The 27629-nt window shown below is 40.7% G+C and overlaps 1 protein-coding gene across 1 annotated transcript; it reads left to right on the top strand.

The window, feature by feature from the left end:
- Positions 1-421: 421 nt before the first annotated feature.
- Positions 422-20193, top strand: DRAXIN (dorsal inhibitory axon guidance protein). The gene is made up of 6 exons (XM_074192122.1): positions 422-845; positions 5115-5305; positions 8222-8333; positions 10357-10446; positions 12733-12822; positions 16799-20193. The coding sequence occupies exons 1-6, from the start codon at positions 425-427 to the stop codon at positions 16909-16911; spliced, it is 1017 nt and encodes a 338-aa protein (XP_074048223.1). The 5' UTR covers positions 422-424; the 3' UTR covers positions 16912-20193.
- The last annotated feature ends 7436 nt before the right edge of the window (positions 20194-27629 follow it).

Raw genomic sequence — 27629 nt, 5'->3', positions numbered from 1 at the left:
TTTCTTTTTGGTGAATCAAACCTTTAATGTCATTGGTATGTGGACATTCTTATGAGGAAACTCCCAGATCAATCAACCAATTAATCAGTCAATAAACATTTATTAAGTGTGTACCATGAGTAAAGTCCTGGGAATACAAAAAGAGGCAAAAAATAGTCCTTGCCTTCAAGGGGCTTACAATCTAATGATTGTAAAACCACCAAACAAATTATGCAAAGAATCAAGTAGACATCATCAACAGGAAGGAGGCATCAGGATTAATGAGGAATCAAGAAAGACTTCCTGGAGAAGGTGAGTTTTAGCTGGAATTTGAAGCAAGCCAGGGAAGACCATGAGAAATTTCTGGAGTTGAGAGATAGAGTATCTCTGGCATGTAGAATCTTAGAGAATGTATTCTGTTATCACCTTGCAGAGGCCAAGGGCCATGGCAGCATCTGCCAGCTGCTTCTCCCCGAGGCTTCTCCTCTGGATCCTGGTCCTCTCCCAGCCAAGCTTCACGGGTGCTCTGCAATCTGCTCCTAAGGATGGCAACGTCCCAGAGAATAACATCAACCGGCAGAGCCCAGAGCTCTGGGAGCCCCAGGCCCGGCACACACGGAAGCATGGGCTGAACAAGAAGGGCAGAGCCCACATACCCGGCCGGACCGCGGCCTCCAGGATGCCAGGGATGCTCCCTGGACCGGAGGAGACTCTGGCTGGCCAGGGCCCCGCCGGCCTGGTGCAGGAGAAGGATGGCTTTCTGGGCTTTGAGTTCCCCTATCCTGAGAGGGACAATCAGTTTGAAAGAGGGAGGAAACACAATAGACACAACAAGAGGCGCAGGGACAGAGGGAAGCATCATCGAGGTATCTGACCAGCCCCTATCTCCCCTGGCGGCCCTTATGCCTACCTTGGGGGGGGGGGGGTTGTGTGTCTCTGTGCAGGTCTGTGTGTGTGTGTGTCTATGTCTCTGAGTGTCTATGTATGTTTGTGTCTGTGTCTCTGAGTATGTTTCTGTGTCTATGTGTGTCTGTGTTGCTGACTATATTTCTGTTTGCTTGTCTATGTGTATCTATGTAAGTCTATGTGTGTCTGTATGTCTGTGCCTCTGTGTGTGTGTGTCTGTCTCTGTGTATCTCTGAGTATGTGTGTGTGTGTGTGTGTGTGTGTGTGTGTGTTGGATGGAGAAAACTGGGTTTATCATATTAAGAGGAAGATAGGACCTTGGAAGTCTTCTTAACTCTGAGTCTCTGGAATCATGACTAGATTTCAGGGAGTCTGTGACATCTTTATTTTCACTACCTTTCATAATCATATGCAGTTTAATTTATACATTTTAAAGCCCATAGGCTTCCCCAGGCTCCTTTGGTCTCATTTAACCCATTCATAGAATCACAGAATCTGAGGGGCAGAAGAGACCTTTAGAAGTCAGTTATTCCAAAATGTGCCTGAACAAAGATATTCAATTTGGATTCAGGTTCAAATCCCAATTCTGCCACAATATCACTCCAGTTCTATCTGTCATCTTGACCAAGTCACATCCCCTCTGGGTGTTTAGTTAGCTAGTTAGTTGGTTAGTTGGGTAGTTAGATAACTAGTTGGATAGTTAGCTACCAACTAGTCTAGTTAGTTTTCTTCTCTATAAAATGAGGGAGCTGACTTAGATGATCATGGAGGTTCCCTCCACTTCTAAATCTACCTTATTGCCTACATTTTAAGCCTTTGTTGGAAATCTTCTATGAAGTGAACCCAGTCCTACCTTCTGGAACTCCTCATTTCAGTTTTAGACAATCATAATTTTTAGGAGGGTCAGTTAGGTGGCACATTGCATAACGTGCCTGGCCTGGAGTCAGGAAGACCTAAAGTTCAAATGCAGCCTCAGATTCTTACTAGCTGTGTGACACTGGACAAATCACTTCATCCTGTTTGCCTCAGTTTCCTCATCTGTAAAATGGGCTAGAGGAGGAAATGGCTCCAACATCTTTGCCAAGAAAACAGAGCAGAAAGGCTTGAATTGACAACGACAATTTTTAGGAGGTTTTTCTTGACTTCAGTACTAAACCCTGCTCTTAGAACCCTTTACCCATTGTTCCTAGTTCTGCCCTGTTGGGCCTCAACAAAACAAATCTTAATCCCTTTTCCATACAATTATACTTGAAGATGGTAGCCCTTCCCTCACCTCCCTCCCCAATCCCTGGCTCCCATGTTTTTTTCTTCTCCAGGCTAAACATCCTCAGTTCCTTCAGGAGATCTTGGGGCCTGGTCTCCATACTCTTCATTCACTTGATAGATGATTAAACTGAGACTTGGACAGGGTAAATCACTTGGCCAAGATCATTCAAGCCACTGCTGGTAGAGATTAGCATCTAGCATGTTGCCCAGCCAGGCTTATTGATTTAACAAATGCTTCCTGGTTTATTGGTAAGTTATTGGTAGTAAGTATTGAAGTCCAATTTGAGCTGGGGGGGGGCCTCCGATGCCAAATACATAATTCTATTATACTCATGGAAGAGTGTAAGGCATTTATTAAAGCTCCCTCTGTGTTCCAGGCTTGTGGCCAAATGCTAGGGATACACAGAAGGGCAAGAGGCAGCCCTACCCTCAAGAAGCTCCCAGTCAAATGGGAGAAACAACATATAAACAGCTATGTGCAATAAGAAATGTACAGAATAAGTTGGAGATAATCATCAGAGGGGAAGCACTATCACTCCCATGTTACAGATGAGAAAACTGATGCTCAGAAAATCACTTCTTCTGGGTCACATAACTAGCAGGAGGGTTTAAACCCAAGACTCTCCTAACTCTCCAGGTGGGCAGCTAGGTGAGCTCAGTGGATAGAGCACTGGGTCTGGATTCAGGAAGACTTGAGTTTGAATGCTGCCCTAGATACTTACTAGCTGTTTGACTCTAATTTAGTTTGCCTCAATTTCTTAAGCTACAAAATGAGGGGAAATAATTAGCACCTAATTCTCAAGGTTGTTGTAAAGATCCACTAAGTTAGCACATGTAAAACCACTTTATGAATTTTAAATCATAATGATTCAATTACATATATCTAATATAATTGCTAATAATTTCATTATATACAATTAATCTGACTTTTATTGGTGTATCCTTCTTCTGAAGTTAAAACCACTCAGTGGATCTGGTTGTCCAAATTCCTTTGTTTTACCGACGAGGCTTGGGAAAGAGATTTGCCCAATGTCACATAGGCAGCAAAGGCAAGATTTGAACCCCAGATCCTCCCAATCCTAAATCATTTCACTTGGTCACATCAATACATAAAATACTAACTACAAGATAGGCCGTGTTCCATGTGCTGCTTACAGACACATCTGACCAGAGAGGGAGATGTCACTCAGGTCTTTTCCAGGAAAGGGGCTTTCCTGCCCCAAAGCAGCTGAATTCACTCAACGGAAGTCAGTGGGCTTCAGGGACGGCTCTTGCCAGGCAGCTTTCACAAAAGCAGGGTTTTTTTTTCCCCTGGATGTCTTCAAGTGTGACAACAAGCAGATGTCTTTGGCATCACCCTCTGTGCACAGCCAGACAAGATCTACTGGTGGAATGAGAAAATGCAAATCACTCAGGGAGGATGTCATCTCTGCTGCCCACCCTCCCCCAAACCGATTCTCTCTGCCTGGCATCCTGGCAGCCCAGCCATACCAAGCCTGAGAGTCTCCTCAGCTTAGATTCTCAGTCTGCAGCTGTTTCTATATTGAGTTGCTCTTAGGAACAGTTGATTTTGATAATGAGCATCTGAGAAGGACTGGAGATGTTGGCCTCAGTTTCTTCAGCTTGAAAATATAAAAGCTTTGAGGAGGGGGAGAGGGGGAGAGAGGGAGAGAGAAGAGAGTCAGAGACAGAAACAGAGACAATGAGAGAGACAGAGAGAAAGAGAAGAGACAGAAAGACAGACAGACAGAAAGAAGACAGAGACAGAGAGAGGAAAAAGGGGGGGGAGAGAGACAGACAGTGGTGGGGGGAGAGAGGAAAGGAAGGAAAGAAGGAAGGAAGGAGGAAGGGAAGGAGGAGGAAAGGAGGGTGGGAAGGAAGGAAGGAAGGACAACAGCTTGAACAGATGACCTCTAAGGCCCTCAAAGCTCTGACAATCCATGTTCTGAGACCTCCTCCAGTTTTGACATCCTGTGCTCTTTTTTTAAAGCTCTGACACTCTGTGTGCTGAAATCCCTCCTAGACTGTGACATTTTTTTTTTACAATTTTAGGAATTTTTTAAGGCTAGGTTCTCCAAACTGATTCTATTGTCTGGGTGTTGAAGCCAAAGACCATATTTTGTTGTTGTTTTTAAATTTTTGTTGTTGCTTTGTTTTTAATTTGAGAAAAAGACCTGGGGTTGTTGTTTCTTGCTTTCAATATTTTTTCAAAATAAGACCCCCTCCATACTACATTATCTCCCAGTGCTCATGGGTCTTCCTTTTCTCTCTCTCTCTCTGTCTCTCTCTCTCTCTCTCTCTCTCTCTCTCTCTCTCTCTCTCTCTCTCTCTCTCTCTCTCTCTCTCTCTCTCTCTCTCTCTCTCTCTGTGTGTGTGTGTGTGTCTCTGTCTAGTTGCCTTCTTCTCTCTCTCTCCTTCCCTCTCCCTCTTCCTCTCTCTCCTTCTCCCTCTTCCTCCCTCTCTCTGTCTCTCTCTCTCTCACCCCCACCCTATCTGTCTGTCTCTATATTTCTCCCTCTTTCTATCTCTCTTTCTCTCTCTTGCTTTCTCTCTGTCTCTCTCCACCACACACACACACACACACACACACACACACACACACACAGACACACACACAGACACACAGACACACACACACCACATACACACATACACACACAGACACACACAGACACACACAGACACACACACACACACACATTTCTTAAACACCCACTCAGCAGCCTTCCCCAGTTTTCATTTCCCCTCCACTCCCCTCCATTCCTCCATGTACCCTCCTTCCTAGTTCAGGCCAGGCTAAATGACCACTCGTTGGGTAAATCATAGAGGGAAATCATTTCTCTTGGTCCCTTTGAATCCTGAGTTTCTGTGATTTAGTCTAGTTGCCTAATTGACTTGACCAGTTCTTGTGGTATGGAAAGAGGGCCCTTAAATGACTTCAGTACCTTTGTCCCCTTTAATAGGCAGAAGTCTGGATCCAAAGCCTAGCTCTTTGATCAAGAAGGTAGAACTCTCTGAGGATCTGGCATCCAATGGCCCGATGGAAGAATCATCCACTAGCCTGGCCCCCACCATCCTCTTCTTGTCCACATTTGAGACATCAGCCTCCACTGAAGAATCACCAGTCCTACCCGTTACATCCCCACGGCCCTTGGTAAGGAATCAGGGACCCACAAAATATTAGTACCCCTAAAGAATATTCCATTCTATTCCTTCATTTTAATAATAATAATAATAACTAACATTTTATCATGCTTGAAGTTTGCAAAACACTTTACAAATATCTCATTTTTTTCCTCCCAAGAATCTTAGTGCTATTGTGATCCTCATCTTGCAGATAAGGAAACTGAGGCAGACAGAGGTTAAGAGTAATATCTGAGGCTAGATTTAAATTCAGAACATCCTGGTTCCAGGTCCAGGTCTCTAGCCACTACGCCATCTGAATGTCTAGGAAGAAAAAGAGAAAACCAAGGTACAGAAAAGAGAAGGCACTTGCCCAGGGTCATACCACTAGTCAGTACCAGAGCCAGGGTTAGAAACCAGATCTCAGCAACATAAAACTAGACATACATACCTTGGGACAAGAATTTTTAACCTGGGGTCTAAGAACCTATAATGGAAAGGATTACATGCTGTGTAGACTTTTAATTCAGTGGATCCAAATCTGTCCCACAATGACACATTATTTCTCTTAAGTCTTTAAATCAGAATTTTCATGATTAATATACTTATAACCCAAGATTATACACACTTATATATGTATAACATCAGCACAGATAAAGGAAAGATAAGAGATAAAGGAGGAAAAAAATAGTCATCCAAACAAGGAGACTCCAACAAACCTGGAAATCTGGCTAGGGAAGTTCCCAGCTGTCACAACACAGCCCCCAGGGTCTTGATTAGGAAAGTCCCTTCAGCAGAGCATCCTTTCCAAAGGGATGGACTTCCAAAGCCCACTTTCCCAAGTAAGACCTTTATAGTGCTCACAACAGATCCAAGGGTTTACAGAACTAAACTCAGTGATCAATGGGCCTTCATCTGAACTCAATGAATGATTCTTGAGTTTGGCCAAAACACCCTCAGATCCTGAGGAGTACAATCACTTTCTCCAGGTGTCTTGAGGTAAACACCTAGGGATAGGTGAAGCCCCAAGGTGTGGACCCCAAAACATGTTTACTAGGAATGTTCCCCAGCACTCCCTTCCCTGGAACATGTCTTGATCAATAATATGTCAGTTCAGTGTGCTAGGGAAGTTCCTTCTCCTTGGACTATGATAGCTGATGGGGAAGATCTCCATTTAACTCTTCACCCTTCAAAACCTTAAAAATATATATTTTTTGATCGTTGTATTTCAACATAATTAGTTTCCATTATAACATTCTATATTTTATTCAATGTATTTAAAAAATTATCCTAAAAAAGGATCCATGGGCTTCCCCAGACTCTTAGAGGTCTTTTGTTCTAGAAGGAGGAAAAGTGTTAGGAAAAGGAACCTGATCCTGAAGAAAAGGGTGCTCCCCCAAACCAGAAAGAGAAGGGCAGAGACTCCAGATTCTCTGTGTCTTTCTGTGTGTAGGTTTGTTGTACATTCTCTGCACAAAAACTCAAACTACTAACTCACCATCAGATAGAGGAAAGCTTTGTTTGCACGCATCTACTGGAAAGAATACTGAACTTGGATCATGACACCTAAGTTGTTTTTTTTTTAGTTGTTTTGCAAGGTAAATGGGGTTAAGTGGCTTGCCCAAGGCCACACAGCTAGGTAATTAAGTGTATGAGACCAGATTTGAACCCAGGTCCTCCTGATTCCAGGGCTGGTGCTTTATCCACTGCACCACCTAGCCGCCCCTATGATACCTAAGTTTGAACCCTGGTTCTACCACTTACTACTTGTGTGACCTCAAGATAATCATTTAGTCTGTAAAATGAGGGCAACTGGGTGGCAAAGTGGGTAAAGCACCAAGTACAAAGCCAGCCTCAGATGCTTACTACCTGTGTGATCCATGGCAAGTCACTTTACCCTGTTTGCCTCAGTTTCCTCCTCTGTTAAATGAACAGGAGAAGGGAAAAGCAAACTACTCCAGTAGCTCTGCCAAGAAAACCCCAGATGGAGTCAAGGAAGTTAGACACAACTGAGAAATAACTGTAAAAGAAAGGAATTAAACTGGATGCTATATAGTAGATACCTGCAATCTCTGATCCAGGGGAGGCCCAGGCTGGTATGTCACTTAAATTCAATATATTGAATTTAATTCTCAGAAGCTCTACATCCAGAATGTGCTGATAAATGTTTAACAACCAGCTCTCAAAAAATGCACACAACACGCAGTTTAAAATTTCAAACTTCATTATTAACATATTTTTAAATCCACATTATTTACATTTTCTCTATCATGTTGTCTAGAATTCAACAAAACAAGAAGTCAAGTCCCAATATATAGTATTTGCTGATTTCTGAAGTATAAATGTTCATTTTGAAGATTAAATAATCATTTGTTTTCCTTTGTAATCCCTGTGTTTTTTATCTTAAGTATTTAAAAAGATTGTTCTAGGGGAAGCTAGGTGGCATATTAATTAGAGCACCAGCCCTAGAGTCAGGAAGACCTGAGTTCATATCCAGCCTGAGACACTTAATTACCTAGTTGTGAGACCCTGGGCAAGTCACTTTAACCCCATTGCCTTGCAAAAAAACAAAAAAAATAAAAAATAGAAATATTATTCTGTGAAGGGGTCCAGGGGCTTCACCTGACATTGTCCAAGAGATCTATGATGTAAAAATAGTCTAAAGGGAGTGAGGTGTGACTTTTCCTCACAGATGCTAATGAATAATTCATGTTTTGATGGACATAATCCAGAATACATTAACTAATGAATAAATCCTTATAGCTGCAGAAAACCTAGAACCAAAGTGATTTTTGGGGTCCAGAATGAACCAGGTCAGTCTTGGTCTGAGATGCTTTATTAATAGAGTAAATGATCCACTGGTCCCTCCTTTGTAAACCTGGCTTTCTCTAACTCTGATTTTTTGAACTTATATAATTTTATTGATCTTTCTCCTTATCTTCGCCAGGCTCGAATCAGACCTGATGGAGATGTGATGCCCACCCTGGATATGACTTTGTTTGACTGGACGGATTATGAAGATTTAAAACCAGACGTGTGGCCATATGCTAAGAAGAAAGGTATATCTTCCCTATCCTTCCTCTTCATCCTGGGTCAATTTAGGTTTTTTCCCCCCTGCTAGGGTTTGGGGCTAGAAGGAGGGAATGTGATTCACAGAATTACATAATCTCTCAAAAACCAGGAATCTAGCCTCTACTTGAAAAAGAATCCCCTTGAAAGCATCTTTGTGATCAGAGCTGTCTAAACTCTACTTGGAGAAGTCATCTAACCTCTAGTTGCAGGGCAGGCTGTTCCACTGAGGAGTCTCTCTAATAAGGAGGAAATCTCCCCCCCCCCCCCCCCAGTAGCAGAATGAAAACCTTTCTGTAACCTCAGCCTGCTGGTTAACCAGAACAAGGCTGCTTTTCATTGCTAGCCTTTCAAATTCATTCCTAAAATGGCAAGTTGGAATGGACTTCACAGGTCACCTTGTCCAAACCCCTGAACACATACCTGGACCTTAGATGACATGAGAAACTTAAGAACAAGAGAGGGAAATAACTTCCCCAAAGTCACTGGTGAGTGGCAGAAACAGGATTTGAATTCAGATACTCTGGCTGCAAATCTTCTATTCTTTCTGCTCCACACTGGTCACAGTCCTAGAGAATGGCTCAATGGTTGAAATCATCAACCAAGAATGATTCTATCTTCAGAGCTTGTTTCTGTGCCTCATTTTTAAAAAAACATTTGATCCACTGATTACTGAGTTGTGTAAAGGTCCTCATAGATCAATCTGTAAGAGTTCAATCCATAGCTCAATTTTAGACTCCAAGTGACCCTAGGTTCATAGCAAATATATAAAAATGTAAGGTTTGCAAAGCATTTTACAAATATATCTCATTGGATCCTGGAAAGTAGGCACTATTATTATCATCTCCATTTTACAGATGAGAAAACCAAGGCAAATAGGGATGACGTGACTTGCCCAGGATCATAGAGGTGGGCAGTATGTGAAGCAGGATTTGAATTTGAATCTTCCTGACTCCAGTGCCAGTACTCCATCTACTGAACCATCTAGATGCTTAGAAATAGTGCTATTTGACTCTATAATGAAATATAGTCGGTTGTACAGAAATAAACTGAAACTGATAGAAATTGTGCTAGGGAGTGAAATAACATTATTTTTATATAATAACATTTTTAATAACATTTTTATATACCTCATGCCTGGAATACCCTTTCTCCCTACTCCTACCTTTTAACATCTCTAATTTCCTTCAAAGCTCAGCTTTTTCATCTCCTCTTGTTTTCTCCACCCTCAAATTATCTTGAATTTATTTGGTAAACATTCATATATATATATATATGTATATATATATGCATACATGCATACATATTTGTATATACCCGCTATTTCCCTAAGAAAATGTAAGCTCCTTGAGGGCAGGAACAGTTTCCTTTTGGTCTCAATGTAGCCCATGTCTACTCTTCCACAGGCACTTACTACTTGATTGATTTAAGGCAAAGTGCTCCAAGTTGCCCATAGTTCTAAAAATTGAGAAAATCCACCTTTTTGCTACATGGAAATGTTCATTTTAGAAGCATAAATCTTAATGTTATTTCACTCCCTAGCCATAGCACCAAAATTCTCTCAGAATCTCTTAAAAGATTAATAAACTAACTTTCTGATTCCACTATGTGATAGGCAGGAGACTGTCCGTAACATCCACAATTATGTCTAGACCTCAGCTTCCTTCTCTGTCAAATGTGGATGGTCACACTGCAAAAGCCCTGAATTCTCTGCTACTAGAACTTAGTAGCTAGTAGACACTAGAACTTCTCCAGTTTTTCTAAGGTCCAGGTATGTGTTCATATATAGATTAGATTAGATGGCCACTAAGGTCCCTTTTAATTCTCACCTTCTGTCATTCTCTGATTCTTCCAACCAACTCTAACAATCCCCGGAGTTCCATGGCAAACCTAGAGATGAACTGGGGGACAGGAGTAGGGGCTGTTCTCCCGCATTCTGAGCAGCAATGTACAAGGGACGGAGGCGGGGTGGTCCATCTATCAACTGTCTCATTCTGGATATTCACTTTTCAGAAAAACATCAGAGCAAAAGCCTAGGCTATGGCAACGAAACCTCAGCAACTAAGGAGGAGCCCTGTGACCACCATCTTGACTGTCTCCCAGGTACTCCTTCTTTGGAATATTCTATAGAGACAACAGTGGAGAAGGAAAGAAGGAGGTGGTCCAAGCCCACTCAGGAGAGTCCATGCTCCAATAAGGATGGTAGAACTCAAAGATGGTCTCTTAGTAGAGTCCAAATTTCCTCTCACTCAACCATTTCGTATTTGAAAGGAATGGAGTCAAATTCTGTCCTCATTCTGTCGCGCAGCCAACAGATCTTCAGGGAGTAATGAATGAAACCCCTGTTTATGCTGCCACCTGGTTGACTATGATGGCTGTCAAGCCTGTCACAAAGCAAATTTGACAGCTGTTTTCCATGACAAATTGTTTCTGGCAGGGGTGGGGTGGGATCCAAAAAGCTTTTGGAGTCATGGAAACCAAACAACTGGTTGATTTTTTTCCCCATTTTTTTTTGCACAGTTTGATCAATTCAACAAATATTGAACGCCTCGTGTATTTGAGCATATTTGTGACATGCCTAAGAGGACAAGGAACAGGAGAGGACCAGGAAGGATGATACAAGGATATGATACAAGGAAGGATGAGATAATAGAATCACAAACTCTTAGGATCAGAAGGGATCTCAGGGGCCATGATGACCAATACCTACCTAACCTTAATCACCACATGGGCATTGCCTCAGTCAAACTGAGACTTATGGAAAATCTTAGCTTAAAAAGGTCAAGGTCCCCTACTGTACCCAGGGCCATCTCCAGTCATCCTGATCCAGATCTGGCCACTGGACTCAGATGACGCTGGAGGAGAAAGTGAGGTTGGCAACTTTGCCTAGCATCTCCTCATTTAAATCCAACTCACTTACTTGTCGTGGCATCACCTCCCTGATGTCATCGTCCTCTTTGAAATGAAGGACAAAAACCCAAGAATTTCTTTATAATACCCCAACAAGGGGCTCTTCAGTCTCTGTTTGAAGACTTTCATTGGGAGGAATTTCACGACATTTCCCCCCCACCCCACAAGGCAAATTATTAGGGGAAAGAAGATGGCTTGACCAAAAAAAAAAATATATGCAGAATTTGAAGGGAGAAAGCTTGCTTTAACTTGGGCAAGGGAGAATCAGAGGATTTTATGGAAATGGGGAGATCTTGGATATACCCTGAAGGAAGGGAGGGAGGAACTTCAAGAGATGGTGGTGGTTAAAGAGGAAGAGACATCCAAGTTAGAGCAGAGGGGTAGCAGGGGCCCAGAGAGGATGGGAGGCTGGCCATTCATTCCATCTGTAGTAATATTAGCTAGCACTTACATAATTTGCATACTTCACATAGTTTATCTCATTTGATCTTCAGTCCATTAGAGGAAAAGTTATTATTATTATTATTATTATTATTATTTATTATTCATGTTTTACAGATGAGAAAACGGAGCTTAAGAGACAAAAATATTTATTGAGAGGAAGCAGTTTTATTTTTATGGAATGCCAAAAAACTCAGAGGGTGTCTTAACAATCAATTGGTCAGGGCAGCTAGGTGGCGCAGTGGATAAAGCACCCGCCCTGGAGTCAAGAGTACCTGGGTTCAAATCCGGTCTCACACACTTAATAATGACCTAGCTGTGTGGCCTTGGGTAAGCCACTCAACCCCATTTGCCTTGCAAAATCCTAAAAAAAGAAATCAATTGGTCATCATACTAGTATGACCAGTTATGCAGGTAGACACATCCTATAGGTGTCTGCCTTGGTCTTCAGTTTCTTTGCAGAGTACCAGACCTGGTGCTTAAGGGAAGATTTGAGTTAAAATTTAGTATCAGACACGTCCTAGTTCTGCCAAGTCCTTTTACCTCTATCTGCCTTGATTTTCTCATCTGTAAAATTGGAATTATAATGACACCTTGCTCCCAGGATTGTAAGTACAAAATGAGATAATATTTGTAAGGTGTTTTAAAAACTTGTAGGCACTATCTAAATGCTAGCTATTATTATTAATAAAGTATATTAGATAATCTCTAAGATCCTCTCAAGATACAAAATTCTCTGATTCTGTTGGGCCTGCCAACAGATAGTCACATAGAGTTTGTTCTTCCTCAGTGATCAATAAATAGCCTCCGGCAGCTGGATATCTTGGCCCTCCCAGGAGGAAGCCTCTGGTGATAACATCCATCAGTAAGCCTGGCGGGATGCCTCTCCAGACCATCTGGCCCCTGCTCTCCTCTATTCCGGGGCTGCATCCCTGACATGGAGATGATGGATTCCTTTTAAAGGGAGACAGTCTCTCAGGGGAGAGCAGGGAAAGGAGATCTGCCTGGCAAGTCTGACCATGTTTGCTATCTTGGCAGGGTCTTGCTGTGACTTACGAGAACATCTCTGCAAACCTCACAACCGAGGCCTTAATAACAAATGTTTTGATGACTGCATGTGCATGGAAGGTAAGTTGTGTCTAGCCTACTTCTTTTGCTGCTCCCTTTGGAGTAAGATGGGGAGGGAACCATAAATCCATATTTCTCATACTGTTTTTTCATAATCAGGACTTTGAGGAGGCATCATGGTAGAGTGAATCGATTTAATATTCAATTCCATTTGTACAAATGTAATATTCTTCAGGACAGAGATGGCTTCATTTTTATCTCCGTATCCCCAATGTCAGGCTCATAAAAGGCCCTTAATGAATGTCTGTTGATTGATTAATTGATTGGTTGATTGGTAGACTTGGAAGTCAGAAAGATCTGGATTCAAATGCCACCTTTGCCAATTATTAACTAAGTAAGTCGACTCATCTCTATTTGCCTTGGTTTTCTCATAGGTTGTTGTAAAACTCAAATGAGGTAACCTATGTAAAATGCTTTACAAACCTTATCACATTTTTACATATTATTTGTTTTCCTATCTGGTCCTCCGATTCCTCATTTTATAAAATTAGTTCTTAACTAATTAAGTTATAAGGCTCTTGTAAGATAATATTAACAAGTAGGTAGTTTAGTGGATGCCACACTAAACCTGGGGTCAAGAAGACCTGAATTCAGATCCTGCTTCATGTGCTTACTAGCTGTGTGGGCCTAGACAAGTTACTTTACCTGTTTACCTAATTGTAAAATGAGGATAATAAATGCCTACCTCCCAGAGTGGTTGTGAGAATAAAATCAGAATATAATTACAAATATATATACATATATATCAGACTATAATTACAAATATATATATATAATATATATTACTATTACTAAATCCCCCTAGTTCCCTTATTCCTCATTTGTAAAATGAGTCCTTAAGATAATAGGTAAAAATGTTTTAAAAACTTTATTGTGCTACAAGTATATAAGATAACAAAATAAACAATTATGTGAGGTCCAGGAGGTTATGATTTATTGGGATGATGAAAAGGAGGCTTCTTGGAGAATGGGGAGGAATTCAACAGAAATTTTTTATCATTTAAACCTAGTTCCAGAGTGAGTGAGCTATAGGGAGATATTGGGCGGGGGGGCAGAATTTAGGCCAAAGCCTTCTGAATATTGTATTTTGGGGATGAGAAATGTAAAAATGTTGGAGGTATTTGGTTTATCAGGAAAGCCAGCTGCCAATCCTGTTTGAGACTCCCCTCCACAAGTGGACAGAGGCAATATTTCCTTGGTCTCCCTTTAGCTGCCCCATGGTTGAGAAGTTTTCCATGTCAATGTCCTTTCTCCTCCCTTTGGGGGAACAAATATAGAGAATGGGGTCTCTTGAAACTCCTATGGGAGAAGTTAATGGAAAAAAATTTACCTAAGGGCCTTAGCTTCCCTAATCTCTTTCCAGGACTTATAATAAATTCATAATTCAGATCCACCCTGTTGTTTGTTTATTTGGAAGCAGCAGCGCCAAACAACAAACAAGACTAAGGCAAATCTGGCAGATTGCAGGTGGTTCTCCCTCCTCTTTCTGCTTTATTGATTTGGGGTAATATGTTGGGGTTCCAAGATAGGCTGTTTTGTAGCCCTCTAGCCACCTGCTTGCTTCCAAAGCTCCATCTGCTTAGTTAATCCCTCTGAAGTTAGTCCCACGTGACCTAAGCCCTTGCCTTCTCCCCAGGGGAAGTAGGGTTATGTTTCTTTTGTTGTTGCTGCTGTTTTGTTTCATTTAATATTTTATTTTTTCCCCAATTACATTTAAAAAACAATTTTAACATTCTTTTTTTTTAAATTTTGAGTATCAAATTCTCTCTCTCCTTCCCTCTCCTATCCCCTCATTTAAAAGACAGTCAATTTGAAATAAATTATACATGTGCAGTCATGAAAATATTTTTTCATATTAGTACTTGTGAAAGAAAATACAGAATACCACCACAACAAGAAAAATGTCAAAAATGTATGCTTCAACCTGCAGTCAGATTTCATTGGTTCTTTCTTTGAGATGGATAGGATTTTCATCATAAGATCTTTAGAAAATCTTGGATCATTGTATTTCTGAGAAAAGTCATTCTCAGTTGATCTTTGCATACTATCTGTTAATGTGGACAATGTTCGCCTTGTTCATTCATTAGAACACAACAGTATTCCATCATAATCATATACCACAACTTATTCAGTCATTCCTCAATGGATGGGCTTCCCTTCAATTTCCAATGCTTTGCTAAAGTGGAGTAATATTTCAAGAAAAATAAATTAGTAAAGGTTACTAGTATGAAGTGGCTTCCCTGAGGTTCTGTCACTAAAATAAGGAGGAAAAGCAGATAGGCTGCAGAGAAGACTGGAAAAACAGTCTACATCACCCCTAAATAACAATCTATGAAAAAGCAGTTGAGTTCCTAGTTACTCATGAATAATCTCTTTTGTCCTGAGCATAGGAACCTTATCTTGAAGTCAGGTAGAAAAGACATTTAATGGTCAGGGCAGGAAAAAAAAAATCAATCGAGAGGCATTGGTTTTCATTGGCAATATGAGTAAATGAATTCTAAATATCAGTCAGTAAACTTATATGAAGCCCCTCCTACATGGTAAGGGGATTGGTGATACAAAGAAAGGCAGTCCTGGCTCTCAAGAGATACCATGCAAACAATTATATATAAATAATGTATAAATAGGATAAATTGGAAGTAATCAAGAGAGGAAGCATTAAAATTTAAGGGGGAATCAGGAAAGACTGGTAGGATTTAGACTAAGATTTGAAGGAAGTCAGGGAAGCCTGAAAATGGAGGCAGAGAGATGAGAAAAGTCAAAGTTCATGGAATGGGATGGCTAGAAACCAGTGTAATTGCTCAGAGTTGGGGATGTTGTGTTTGTGTAGAGGACAACCAGGAGGCCAGCATTCCTGAATCAAAGAATACATGGTGGGCAACTGGGAGAGAAGATTGGAGATCGGGGAGAAAGGAGAAGAAAATTAAGAAGGACTTTGAATACCAAACAGAGAATTTTCTATTTGATCCAGGAGGTGATAGAGAGTCACTGAGGTTGATTGAATGGAAGTTTGTGGGGCCAGGAGGGAGGTAACATGGTCAGATTTGTGATTAGGAAGATCACTTTGGCAACTGAGCCAAACATTAACTGGAGTAGGGAGACCACCCAGCAGGGTATTGCAGTAGTCCAGGTATAAGCTGATGAGCCCCTGTATCAAGATGATGGCAGGGTGAGAGGAGAGAAGAGGGTATGTGAGAGAGATATTATTACAAAAGCAAAATGGATAGACCTTGACAACAGATTGAATATGGGGGATAAGGGAGAGTGAGGAGTCAAAGATGACACAGGTTGCAAGTATGAGTGACTAGAGGTTGGTGGTACCCTCAACAGCAATAGGGAAGTTAGGAAGAGGGGAAGCTTTAGAAGGAAAGATAAGTTCAGTTTGGGACTTGCTGAGTTTAAAATGTCTACAGAACATCTAGTTCTAGTGGAGGTCAGTAGTGAGCTTAGGAATGGACAAGTAGATTTTAGAAACATCAGCATAGAGATGGTCATTAAATTCATGAGAAGTGATAAGATCACCAAGTGAAACAATGTGGAAGGAAAAAAGAAGAGGACTTGAGCTAGAACCCCTTGGGACACTCTTGCTTATTGATGGGGACCCAGGAGAATGAGAATAAGTTGGAGAATCAGGAGAGAATAGTGTCATGGAAAGCTAGAGAGAAGAGAGTGTCAAAGAGAAGAAGGTGATGGACAATGTTAAAGGCTGCAGAGAAGACAAGAAGGATGAAGAATAAGAAAAGGTCATAAGAGTTGGCAATCATTAGTAACTTTGGAGAGAACAGACATATTCCAGTGCAAAGTGTTGGATCCTAGATTTTGAGGTAAAGAGACTTTAAAAGCCATTGAGAATGCACGTGTGTGTGTGTGTGTGTGTGTGTGTGTGTGTATTTAAACATGGGGTGTGCATACAGAGTTTCTCTACTCCACCAGTACAGATGGTCACCTCCTTTACTATTGTGTTTACTTTGCACAGGGCTCCGATGCTACGCCAAATTTCACCGTAACCGAAGAGTCACTCGAAGGAAAGGAAGATGTGTGGAGCCAGAGTCCATTAGTGGGGACCAAGGATCATTCATTAATGTTTAGAGTACCTAGGTGATGGCCTAGTTTCCCTATCTGCCTGTGAATCATGTCCTGGGAAGGTTGGGAAAAGGGGCAAATTATTTATAACTAGTGATGGGGAATACAAAAAAGAGTGGACCAGATGGTTGTCAGAGGCTCTGAATCTGAACATCCCAACTATGAAAAGAGAATGACTGGAGAGTGGGATTTCAGACCCACTGGGCTTAATGAAGCTTTGGACTGATCAATGACACCAACTCAGCCAACCCCCAACTCCAGTAACCCTACTTCTTTCATCTTCACTCAGCCATTTGCAATGGATGGCAATGCTAAGAGTGCCCTCTCCTGTCACCAAGCGATAATGCACTACCATGATAAAAGTAAATGTGAACCATTGGCAATATTTACAGGAGAAGAAGAGATAACTCATCAGTTAATTTCACTCTGCTAAGAAAGCTAATTTACTACCATCTTGGAGAGGGAGAGGGAGAAGAGGAAAAGACGATAATTTACTTACTTTCTGTGTTTTTCTGCTTCTTTGGCAGAAGAGAGCTAGATATATGCCTTAGGAAAGTCTGTGGCTGGATGAGGTAATAGGGTCTTCTTGCCACCATCTTCCTTCTCTAAACCACAATGTACCCTCATCAAAAAAGGATTCAGTATTTGTTTATCTAAACAGTGATTTGGAAAGACCTGCTACCTACCCTCTAGGAGCTTCCATTTTAAATGCCAATAACTCTTAGTAAGTGTACAATGATCCAATAAAGTCCTTCAGGTATAAATATGATGCTACTAACTCAATATCACTGGTGAGTATGAGGTTTTGAGTTCATTTTTCTTCTAATTTTTAGTTAAATCTGCCTTTTTGTCTCATACTCACTTGTCTAGTCCTTATAACTAAAGATACAAATTTGTGAGACAGTTGGCTAAACAGTCATCATCATAGAACAGAGCAAAGCTAATTGGATGGCCAAGAGTATCAATTTCACAGAGTTCTTGGTCTGCCATGTAGATGATTTTAAATAGGAACCACATCATTAGAAGCCAACAAAATCTACTTACATAGAAATCTAAGTTCAGAAGCATTAGAGCCATGGAAATTGTCTAGACCTCTCTTTCTTCTAGGCTTAAGGGAAGTCCAGGCTCTAGTCATACAATGTCTAATCACCCTTAATACCAGAAAGATCTTTCTAATGTTTAAACTAAGTCTCTACTGATGTAATAGAAGTCCATTTTCTCTAGCCCTGCTCTTTGTTGTGATATAGGCTACCCCAATGCTCTTCTAAGATTGAGGACAATCACCAGAGTCTGAATAAGGGATATGACAGTCCTACTGTCCTCTGCTCTGATCGGACCACATCTGAAGCATCATGATCTTTTCCAAGAATCATGTTTTAAGAAAGACATTGATAAAATGAAGAGTGTACAGAAGGTGATCAAACCTTACATGGATTGGTTAAAGAAACTCAGGATGTTTAGTTTGAAGAAGGGAAGTCCTAGAACAGGGATTCTTAACTTTTTTGTATGTCTTGGACCCCTTTGGGCATCTGGTAAAATCTGTGGACTTCTTCTCTGAGACATATTTTTAAATGAATAAAAGAAAACACAAAGAATTACAAAGAAAATAAATAAAATTGAAATGCAGTTATAAATGTATTCACATGTACAATATATGTATATGTGTGCATATAGCTACATTACGTGTATACAAACTACATACACACATACTCTTTTTAAAAAAAACAAGTTCTCCAACCTCAGGTTAGGAAGCCCAGATTTGGAGAGAACATGAAGGAAGTATCATTTGGGAAACGGACTGGATCTGTTCTCCTTGGCCCTAGAGGCCAGATCTAATGGGTGGAAGTTATAGAGAAATAATTTTAGACTCAGGGAAAGCAAAACTTTCTAACAATTAGAACCTTCCCAAAGTGGTCGAGACCATTCCCTAGAGGCATTGGTTCCCCAACTACTGAAAGTCTTCCGATGGAGAAGGGTAGACCATGATGTCATGGAAGAGATATTTGATTGAATGAAAATTGAACCAGACCACCTCCAAGCCTCCTTCTGGTTCTGGGATTCCATAACTCCCCCTTCAACCTTCTTTAATCTAGATGAATATAATCCTCAAGTTGTAGAAGCCGGAGATATCAGGCACTAAGGCACTGCCGAGAGGGAGTTTTGTAACAAGTGCCACGTTGAAGAGCCTCAAAATAGCAGAACTGACCCCAATTCCCCTGGCTAAGCAGAAAACTAACTAAACAAAACAAAACAAAAAACTAAGAGTTTCTATAGTGATTGGCACATATTGGAGTTTTAGAGTCATGAAGTGAATAAAAGAAAAACTAGGCTCAAATCTGAGATCCACTATATGTCATTGTCCAAGGCTATGGGACCTTCAGTGATCTGAGAAAGCGCATTGCTAGAGGAATTTCCTCACCTAAGAGTTTCCCGTAATCACTTAAATCACAGATTCAGTTCCTACTACATCTCCAGTAATAGATTAATGTGTCATAGGGCTTTCTTTAGCCAGTTCGTCAACATGTGTTGGGTGCCTACTGTGTAGAAAGCTATGTCCTAATGACTGAGGAGGACCACAGATGCAGTAGAAGATACATTTCCCAGTCCAGAAGAGCTTACAGATTCCTCCTCAAACAAAAAGGGTACCATTGTATTTTAGCTGGAAACTCTAAGTTGACTTGGAGGGAATGGGAACTAGTAACTCAGATTTCCAGGTTTTCCCAGACCACCTAATATTACAAGAAATATCCATCATATCTAATTAATGATTTCCAGGAAAGCTAAATTACTGAACTAGTTCCTGGAGTTCATGAAAATGAGATCTGACCTGTTGTTGGTGAAACCCAGAAACTATAAAACAATATCATAATGTATGGAAGAAGAATAAAATGAAAACTGAGCGCTCAAGTGATAAAGAGGCCATTTGGATGAACAAAAACAATAAACTCATTTTGATCTCTGGTGGCAGAAATTATGAATAATGCTAGAACTGTTTCAATTGCTCCAGTGCTTTCTCCTTTCTGGCTTGTCCTAATTACTAGGATAAACAGAAAGGTAGCAGGGATTATCTTACTTCCTGCAAAAAACATCTTTAGTTTATGATGGAATCCCGATCTTTCTTCCACAATAATTATCAGTCATGAATCTCTAATCTCCAGGACTCAACCCTCAACCTACAATGTCTTCTGACCTTCTGGTTCTGACTTCTTGGTTGAAATTGGTTTTCATTGATGAGAAACTCAGTGGAATGAACTGATCCCAAGGTCTTTGGTCATTCAGTCTTCTGAATTCTTGGGAACTTTTCTAGGGGGATAAGTTTTCCTCTTTAAGGGTGGGGAGGGGATTGATGGTAGGAGGGGGAGAATTGTCACCTTTTAGTCCTGTGGTGTGTTGCATGTATGTTTTATTAAATTGTAAATAAAGAGTTGATAGTTCATGGCTGCGGGGCAGTTTTGATATTCTCTGTCTCTACTTCTCTGGGCAGAGTTGTCTGCACACAACAGATTTAGAAGAAAGTCCTATGATTCAACCACAATAATAGTAGGCATTTATGAAGCAACTGGATACATCATTGAACCCTGTTTGTTTCAGTTTCCTCATCTGTAAAAGGAGCTAAAGAAGAAAATGATGTCTCTGCCAAGAAAACCTCAAATGGAGTCACAAAGAGTCAGACACGGCCAAAACAATGACAACAAAAATATGACAGTCACCATGCCAGATACAAGGGACATGGTGGATACAAATAGAACATGAAGTCAAGAAATTTACTTTCTACTTGGGATACAATAGGTAAGTAGAGGTAGCAGGGCATTGTGGGAAGAAGATGGGTTTTGGAATTAGAAGACATGAGTTCAAAACCATTTTCTTCAGTGGGTGACCTTGGGTAGATTCTTGACCTCTACAGTCTTCCATTATCCTCATCTGTAAAATGAGAGAATTAGACTTTTAGAAAGGTCTTCTAAGATCTCTTTTAGGTCCCTTAAATCTATGATTCTCAAAAAATCGAGAGAGAGAGAGAGAGAGAGATAGTAGGAAGAGGCCAAAAACAGACAAAAAAAGGAGGGTGGGAGCTAAGCTGAACTTTGGTATAGTGAGGAGTGGAGATGAGGAGAAGATGCTTTCCAGTCATGAAGGACAGAGGTGAGAAATAAACGTGTACAAGGTGCTCATCATATCACTGACAGAGTCAAACTATTTTAATTGCTCACATAAACAGGAAATAACAAGTAGACTTTTTGGTTAGAGTGTAGAGTACATGCTGTTCAGTCACTTCAGTCATGCCTAGTTCTTCGTGACCCCATTTGGGGTTTTCTTGGCAAAGATAATGAAGTGGTTTGCCATTTTCTTCTCCAGTTCATCTGACACATGAAGGCACTGAAGCAAACAGAGTTAAGTGATTTGCTCAGGGTTACCCATCTAGTGTCTGAGGCTGGATTTGAACTTGTCTTCCTGACTCCAGACCTGGTGCTCTACATAGCTGCTTCAGGTAGAAGGCCACCATATGTGGCATCTATTCCATCATTTATATAAACTGAGGCAAAACTCTTCTTAGCACCCCTGGGGCTTGAGAGCATTAAGAGGAAAGTAGAGGCTATTTAGGGAAAAACTTAGGAAAGCTCAGACCTGTTCCCACATGGGAAGGTTAACAGTCAATAGTATATTAATAAATGTTTAACAACTGTCCCTGAAGGGAGGGAGAGGGAGGAGATATACACATAACACACTTTCAAGTTTAATCTGCATTATTCACATTTTCTCCAATTCCTTTCTCAAGTCAAAGCAGTCAACAAGAAAATAAATCAAGTCCTGATTTATCGTTTGTCAACTTCCGAGGTGCAAAAGCTCACGTTAAAAATTTAACAACCGGAGCAGCTAGGTTGCGCAGTGGATAGAGCCTGGGCCCTGGAGCCAGGAGTACCTGAGTTCAAATTCTGCCTCAGACACTTAACAATTACCTAGCTGTGTGGCCTTGGGCAAGCCACTTAACCCCATTGCCTTGAAAAATATATAAAAAAAAAATTAACAACCAGGGGTGGTTAGGTGACACAGAGGATAGAGCACCGGCCCTGGAGTCAGAAGTACCTGAGTTCAACCCTGGAGTCAGGAGTACCTGAGTTCAAATCCGGCCCCAGACACTTAATAACTACCTAGCTGTGTGGCCTTGGGCAAGCCACTTAACCCCATTGCCTTGCAAAAAAAAAAAATCTAAAAAAAAATGTAACAACTAGTTCTCTTGAGTAGTTTGAAATGGCTGTAGCACAGCCCTGCACTGACAGCCAGGTTGAGACATCAGAAGACTAGATGGAAAGGATGCTCTCTCTCTCTGTGGAATGCAAGCAAGGGTGAAGCTGCAGCTGATGCTACATTATTGGCTGAGGAATCCAAGCCAAGCATATGAAGTCCAGCTTCCAAAGCAAGAGTTACTGTCTCCATCTTAGAGAACTGAATTTCTCAGGCACGATAGTTGATCTGTCTGGGGTAGGTGTCAGAGACATCACGCCTAGTTGCTTTGTAGCCTGGGTTCTCTGGGCATTGGAGGAGGACCCTCTGTTCTTTGTCTCCCACCAGGGAACAGCCCAGTAAATTATTCTGTATCAAAAAAAGCACTCTCTAAGTGTGAGACATATAGTCCTTGCCCCCAAAAAACTTACATTCTATTGAGAAATGACAATATTATCAAAAAAGATAGAAAGCAGAAAATACATAAAGACAGTGCCTGCCCTCAAGGAACTTACATTCTAATGAGAAACAACAATATATCAAAGGAAGCTGAAAAGGGGAGGAAAGAAGGGAGAAGGTGCCCAGAGGGGTATGGTGGAAAAAGTCAGAGAATTGGAAGTAGAACCCAGGTAATCTTGACTCTTCAGGCAAGGGAATGTTTGCCTCTGGAATCATCTTAAGTGATGGAATTTTCCCTTCAATTTTGAAGAAGACCATGGCATCAGGGGAAGCACATGAATTGGATTTGAGTGAAGAGGGCTGTGCTAAATCACTAGCCTTACTTTCTCCCAGGGTCTCTGGGTCTCTAAGTCTCCCAGGGTCTCTCATGGTCATCTGGGTCCAGTGGCCTGTTATGGATCAGGATGACTGGAGATGATCCTGGATGCCAGGCAATCAAGGTGAAGTGACTTAAGCAATCATAGATGCTAGTACATAATGCTATTTGATTCATTGATTAATTGATAGGGTTCAAAACCTAAGGCCATCTATCCCTTTCTGTTTCCTGGCATGGCAGAGGTAAGAGTGAGGGGACTAAGATGTGGCATGTATTTTTCTTGAAATCTTGGGGTGCACATACTAGAACCTCTGAAACTAACTTAATAGAAAGTGATCTGGGTGTGGGTGATACCTGAGAAAAAAGTGATTTGTCTTCTCTAAGGATGACTCTGTCCTCAATCCATGAGTGACTTTGTTTACCTTCAGTCAGAGTGTAATGTAAATGGTGCTAGCCTTGGAGTGAGGAGATTTGAGTGTGGGTCCTAGTTCTATCTTATTAGCATTTTGACCACTGAAACCTCTACAAGCCTCTCTTTCGTTGTCTTTGTTTTTATAGCTGTTCACTGGAGTGCTTTCTCTTCTCTTACCTTCTAGAATCTCTTAACAGACCTTAACCCCATTCAGAGCCCAACTCAGGTACTGCTTCAACCGAGATACCTTCTTAACTCCTCTCCCAGCCCCCATAGTCCTCTCTCTTTTGGATTTAGGACTGGAGTGGACCTCAAATATCACTTAATCCAACACCCTGGTTTTATAGATGAGGAGGAAGACATGTAATCAAGAGTGACCAATTGGGAAAATTGTAAAATTAAAAATAAATTAATAAATTAAATTAAAAAAAGAAAACTCATTTTAACAATGCAAAAAAAAAAGAGTGACCAATGGTCCCAAAATACAATCCTTGCTATCAAGGGAATTCTGCTAAGCACCTATGTTTATATTTATCTAACCTACTCATGATGGCTGTATATAGATGCAGTTGGATTCTCCTTGTTCTGGATGAATGAATTTGAAGAAGTCTCCTGCTTCCTTTGTTCACCTTACTATAAAAATTACAAAGTCCTTCCCACTACAGACCACTCCAAATTGGCAGAGAGTTATGAACAAAGCTGATCTTTTAGGTGGATTCACATGCCAAAATCAGAATCTATGACTGGGAGTAGAAGGAGGCAAAGAATTGGCAACACCTATCTCTTTATATTCTGTATGTTTGTATGTGTGTGTGTATGTATCTTGGTGATTTGTGCATTATTTATAAGCCCCCTAATTAGAAATAGCTATAACTGTTTCTGTTCCTTGAGATCAGGACCCAATTAGTATGGAGATGTGTGGAGTACATAATGATCCTTAAAGCCCTCTTTCTCAATGGGTATTTTTGCAACTCATTGGTGAGTTGCAATATATTCTGGATTTCTTCACTCCTTTTGGCTAATTTTGGACTTAGGGTAATGAGAAAGAAAGTGAAAATAGGAAGTATTTGTATGTATCTCCCCTTGTTGGTCCAGGAACTCCTTCCATCAATCCATCTATTTTTCATTCCTTTAGGGAAGTACTTATGGTAAAATAGCTAATAAATGTCAGAAATGTAAAATGAGCCAAAGCCTTCCTGACTCTCAGTCTAGCCTTCTAGGCTGGACCATTCTGCTGTATGTGTATGAGTATAAGTATACACATATAAATAAAAGATAGTTAAGTGTAAGGGCTGCATGTGGACAAATGACTAACTGCACGGGGGCATTATTAGGAAGAAGAATCTACTAATCAGTGTGAGCAGCCAGTCCCTAAAGTCTCCATTCTGTTGTCCAAGGAATAGATTAAGACACATTAGATATTTTAGATAGTCCTCTCAGTTGCTCTCAGAATGCCCCCATTCTGCTTTCAAACCATCACTTTCACAATAGACCCACATAGTAAGGCTTCAATAGATATCTGGTATAAGGTAGCTTAGCTAGGTGTTAAGGAGGATAGAGAGCTGGTCTAGAGTCAGGAAGACCTGAGTTCAAATCTAGCTTCAGACACTTAACTACTGTCTGTTTCAGTTTCTTCATAATGGGGAAAAGAATAGGACCTACCTCAGTGGTTATTGGGATAAACTAAGTAAATGTTTATAAAGCATTGAAAATCCTAAGGCTATAATAAATAAATGTTATTATTATTACAAACCAGTATGGTTTTTTTTGGGGGGGGTGCCACAATGGAGTTAAGTGACTTGTCCAAGGTCACACAGCTAGGCAATTATTAAGGGTCTGAGGCTGGATTTGAACTCAGGTCTTGTTGACTTCAGGGCCGGTGCTCTATCCACTGTGCCACCTAGCTGCCCCAGCCAGTATGAACTTCGCACTACACTCAGAAAACATAATAGGTCTCAATCCCTGTTCTGTTTATTCACCCTGTAACTTAAACAAATTATTTCCCTTCTCTGAGCCTCAGTTTCTTCTGTAATGGAAACGACAATACTTCAAGGATGCTATGTTGAATTTTGTAAACCTTTAAAATGTAATGCAAATGTGAGTTATTAGTATTGAATGAGTAAGAATTTCCTCTTAGACTGATTGGTGAAGCCCATTTTGGTGCTACTTTACCTTTCAATAAGTTTAATAGTTAAGCTATTACAGAGATGTAGCCCAGATAGTGGATGAAGAACTGTCATGGGAGTCAGGGAGACCTGCTTCTGGTTCATAGAGGTTGTGTGGGCAATCAAGGATCTCAATGTCTCAGTCACTGCTTCCCAAGTAACTGCATTGGCAGAAGGATTTTCCTCACCAAGAGTTTCCCACACCAATAAAATTACACACACATAAACACTCACACACCAAGACACACACACACACACACACACACACACACACAAAATGGACCTAGGCACTGGAGAAATAAAGACAAACCCTACCCTCATGTAGCCCACATTCCATTGGGTATATTTTTGTGTGTTTGTGTGCCTATCTACAAAATGTATATAAATAACTATAGTAGTACAAGGAAAATTAAGGAAGGAGACAGTAGTGTGGATAATTGGAGTTACCTGACCACTTAGCCTATGGATGCCTGGGGATCCAAGCTGAAAAACAGCATCCAAGTTTGCTCACCTTTTGGAAGAATTGTGATAATTTCCTGATAATTTCCCAATACCCTCCAGCTGTCAGGTACTGTGTGTAACACAGTGGAAAGAATATTAAATTGGCAATTAGAGGACCTCCATTCAAATTCCAACTAGGGTAAATATTAGCTATATGATCTTGGGTAAGTCATTAAGAGGCAGCTAAGTAGGTCTGTGAATAGAGCCTAGAGTCAAGAAGACCCAGGTTCAAATTCAGCCTCAGACACTTACTAGTGATATGATTGTGGGCAATTCATTTAACCTTTCCTACCTTAGTTTCCTCCCCGGTAAAATGAGTATGATAACAGCATCTACCACCCAAGGTTGTGAATCTCAAAAATGGTTGGCCTGGCAGAGAGTAGGAGATCAAGTAATCTGTATTTGCTTCCTTTATTTAACTTCTCTGTGGCCCTCAGTTTCATCTTTTGTAAATTTGGGTGTTGGACCGGATGATTCTTGAGTTCTCTACCCATTCTATCTAACCTGGATTCTCTTCTCCTTGACTGTGTCAAAGGTCCCCAAGTCTCATCCAGTCAGACACACTCATCCACCCAAGAAAGAGGATCTAGAGGAAAGGATATGGGATTCCATCCACATTTATTTCAATAACCAAAGCTTCTTTCCATCATCTTAGATGTAATTTTCTCCTTCTCTTTCCTATTATATTATTTAGTACCTGCCTTCTTGGAAGGAAACTAGAGGTAGCAGCAAGTAAAATATGATGATTGGTAACGGATGGGCATAACATGGATAACCCAATTGCCAGTGAGCACAATTGATGGTGTTTGATTTTTTTTTTGTATCTTTCTTATCCATAAGATCATGAAGACCCTGCCAGAGCTTTTGGTTCCATTATTCCTATCCCTATGCTATAATAAGGATAAGAAATATGGATATTTATCTATCAATAAATAAGGATATATAAATAATATATTAGAATATATTAATATCTCTACATAAATAAGGATAAATGAATGAAATTTCTAAGCACAACAAAAGGAAATAAAAGGACTAGTCCAAACTCAGGCTAAAAATGGTGGAGCTGGAACCCAAATGAGCCCAGGCTAGGAATCCTCCCTTTAGTGCTGGTCTCCAATGAACTAATTTCCTGAGATGTGGCATGGTAGTTAGAGGGCAGGTCTTTTAATGAGGAAATAAGAGTATAACTAGGGCAGGGTCAATGATACTTCCCTCTCAGGGTGTTGAATTTTGAGAGCACTAGGAGCACTTTTCTTCCTTCAGTAATTTAGAAACAAACAAAAAAAAAAGCCTTAGCATCTAGTTATGAAAAATATCAATAGTTGGAAGCTACTTAATGACCGGCTTTTCCCCTCCCTCAGCTCCTATCCCATCACCTGAGTGTTGCCTTATATTTCTTGCCCAGAATATGGTTTGTCAGGCACCAAAACGCCTACTTATAGCTCTGTGATACGTTTGGGGATGAAATTTTACCTCTAACATTCTAGGAAAGTCACAACTTCTAATTGCCCTCAGGAAACTTTCTAAGAATAAAGGTGACAGGTTACCTATCTGCAAAAGTAGATTAATTGCTGGCAAAAACACAGGTTTAGACTAAAGCAAATTATTTCCTGCCCTACAAAAGTGAGACAGGGCAGTGTCATAATTGCCT

Source organism: Macrotis lagotis, chromosome 1 (genome assembly GCF_037893015.1).
Source record: "Macrotis lagotis isolate mMagLag1 chromosome 1, bilby.v1.9.chrom.fasta, whole genome shotgun sequence".
Lineage (NCBI taxonomy): Eukaryota > Metazoa > Chordata > Mammalia > Peramelemorphia > Peramelidae > Macrotis > Macrotis lagotis.
The sequence above is the reverse complement of the archived record's forward strand: the minus strand, read 5'-3'. Positions and strand labels throughout refer to the sequence as shown.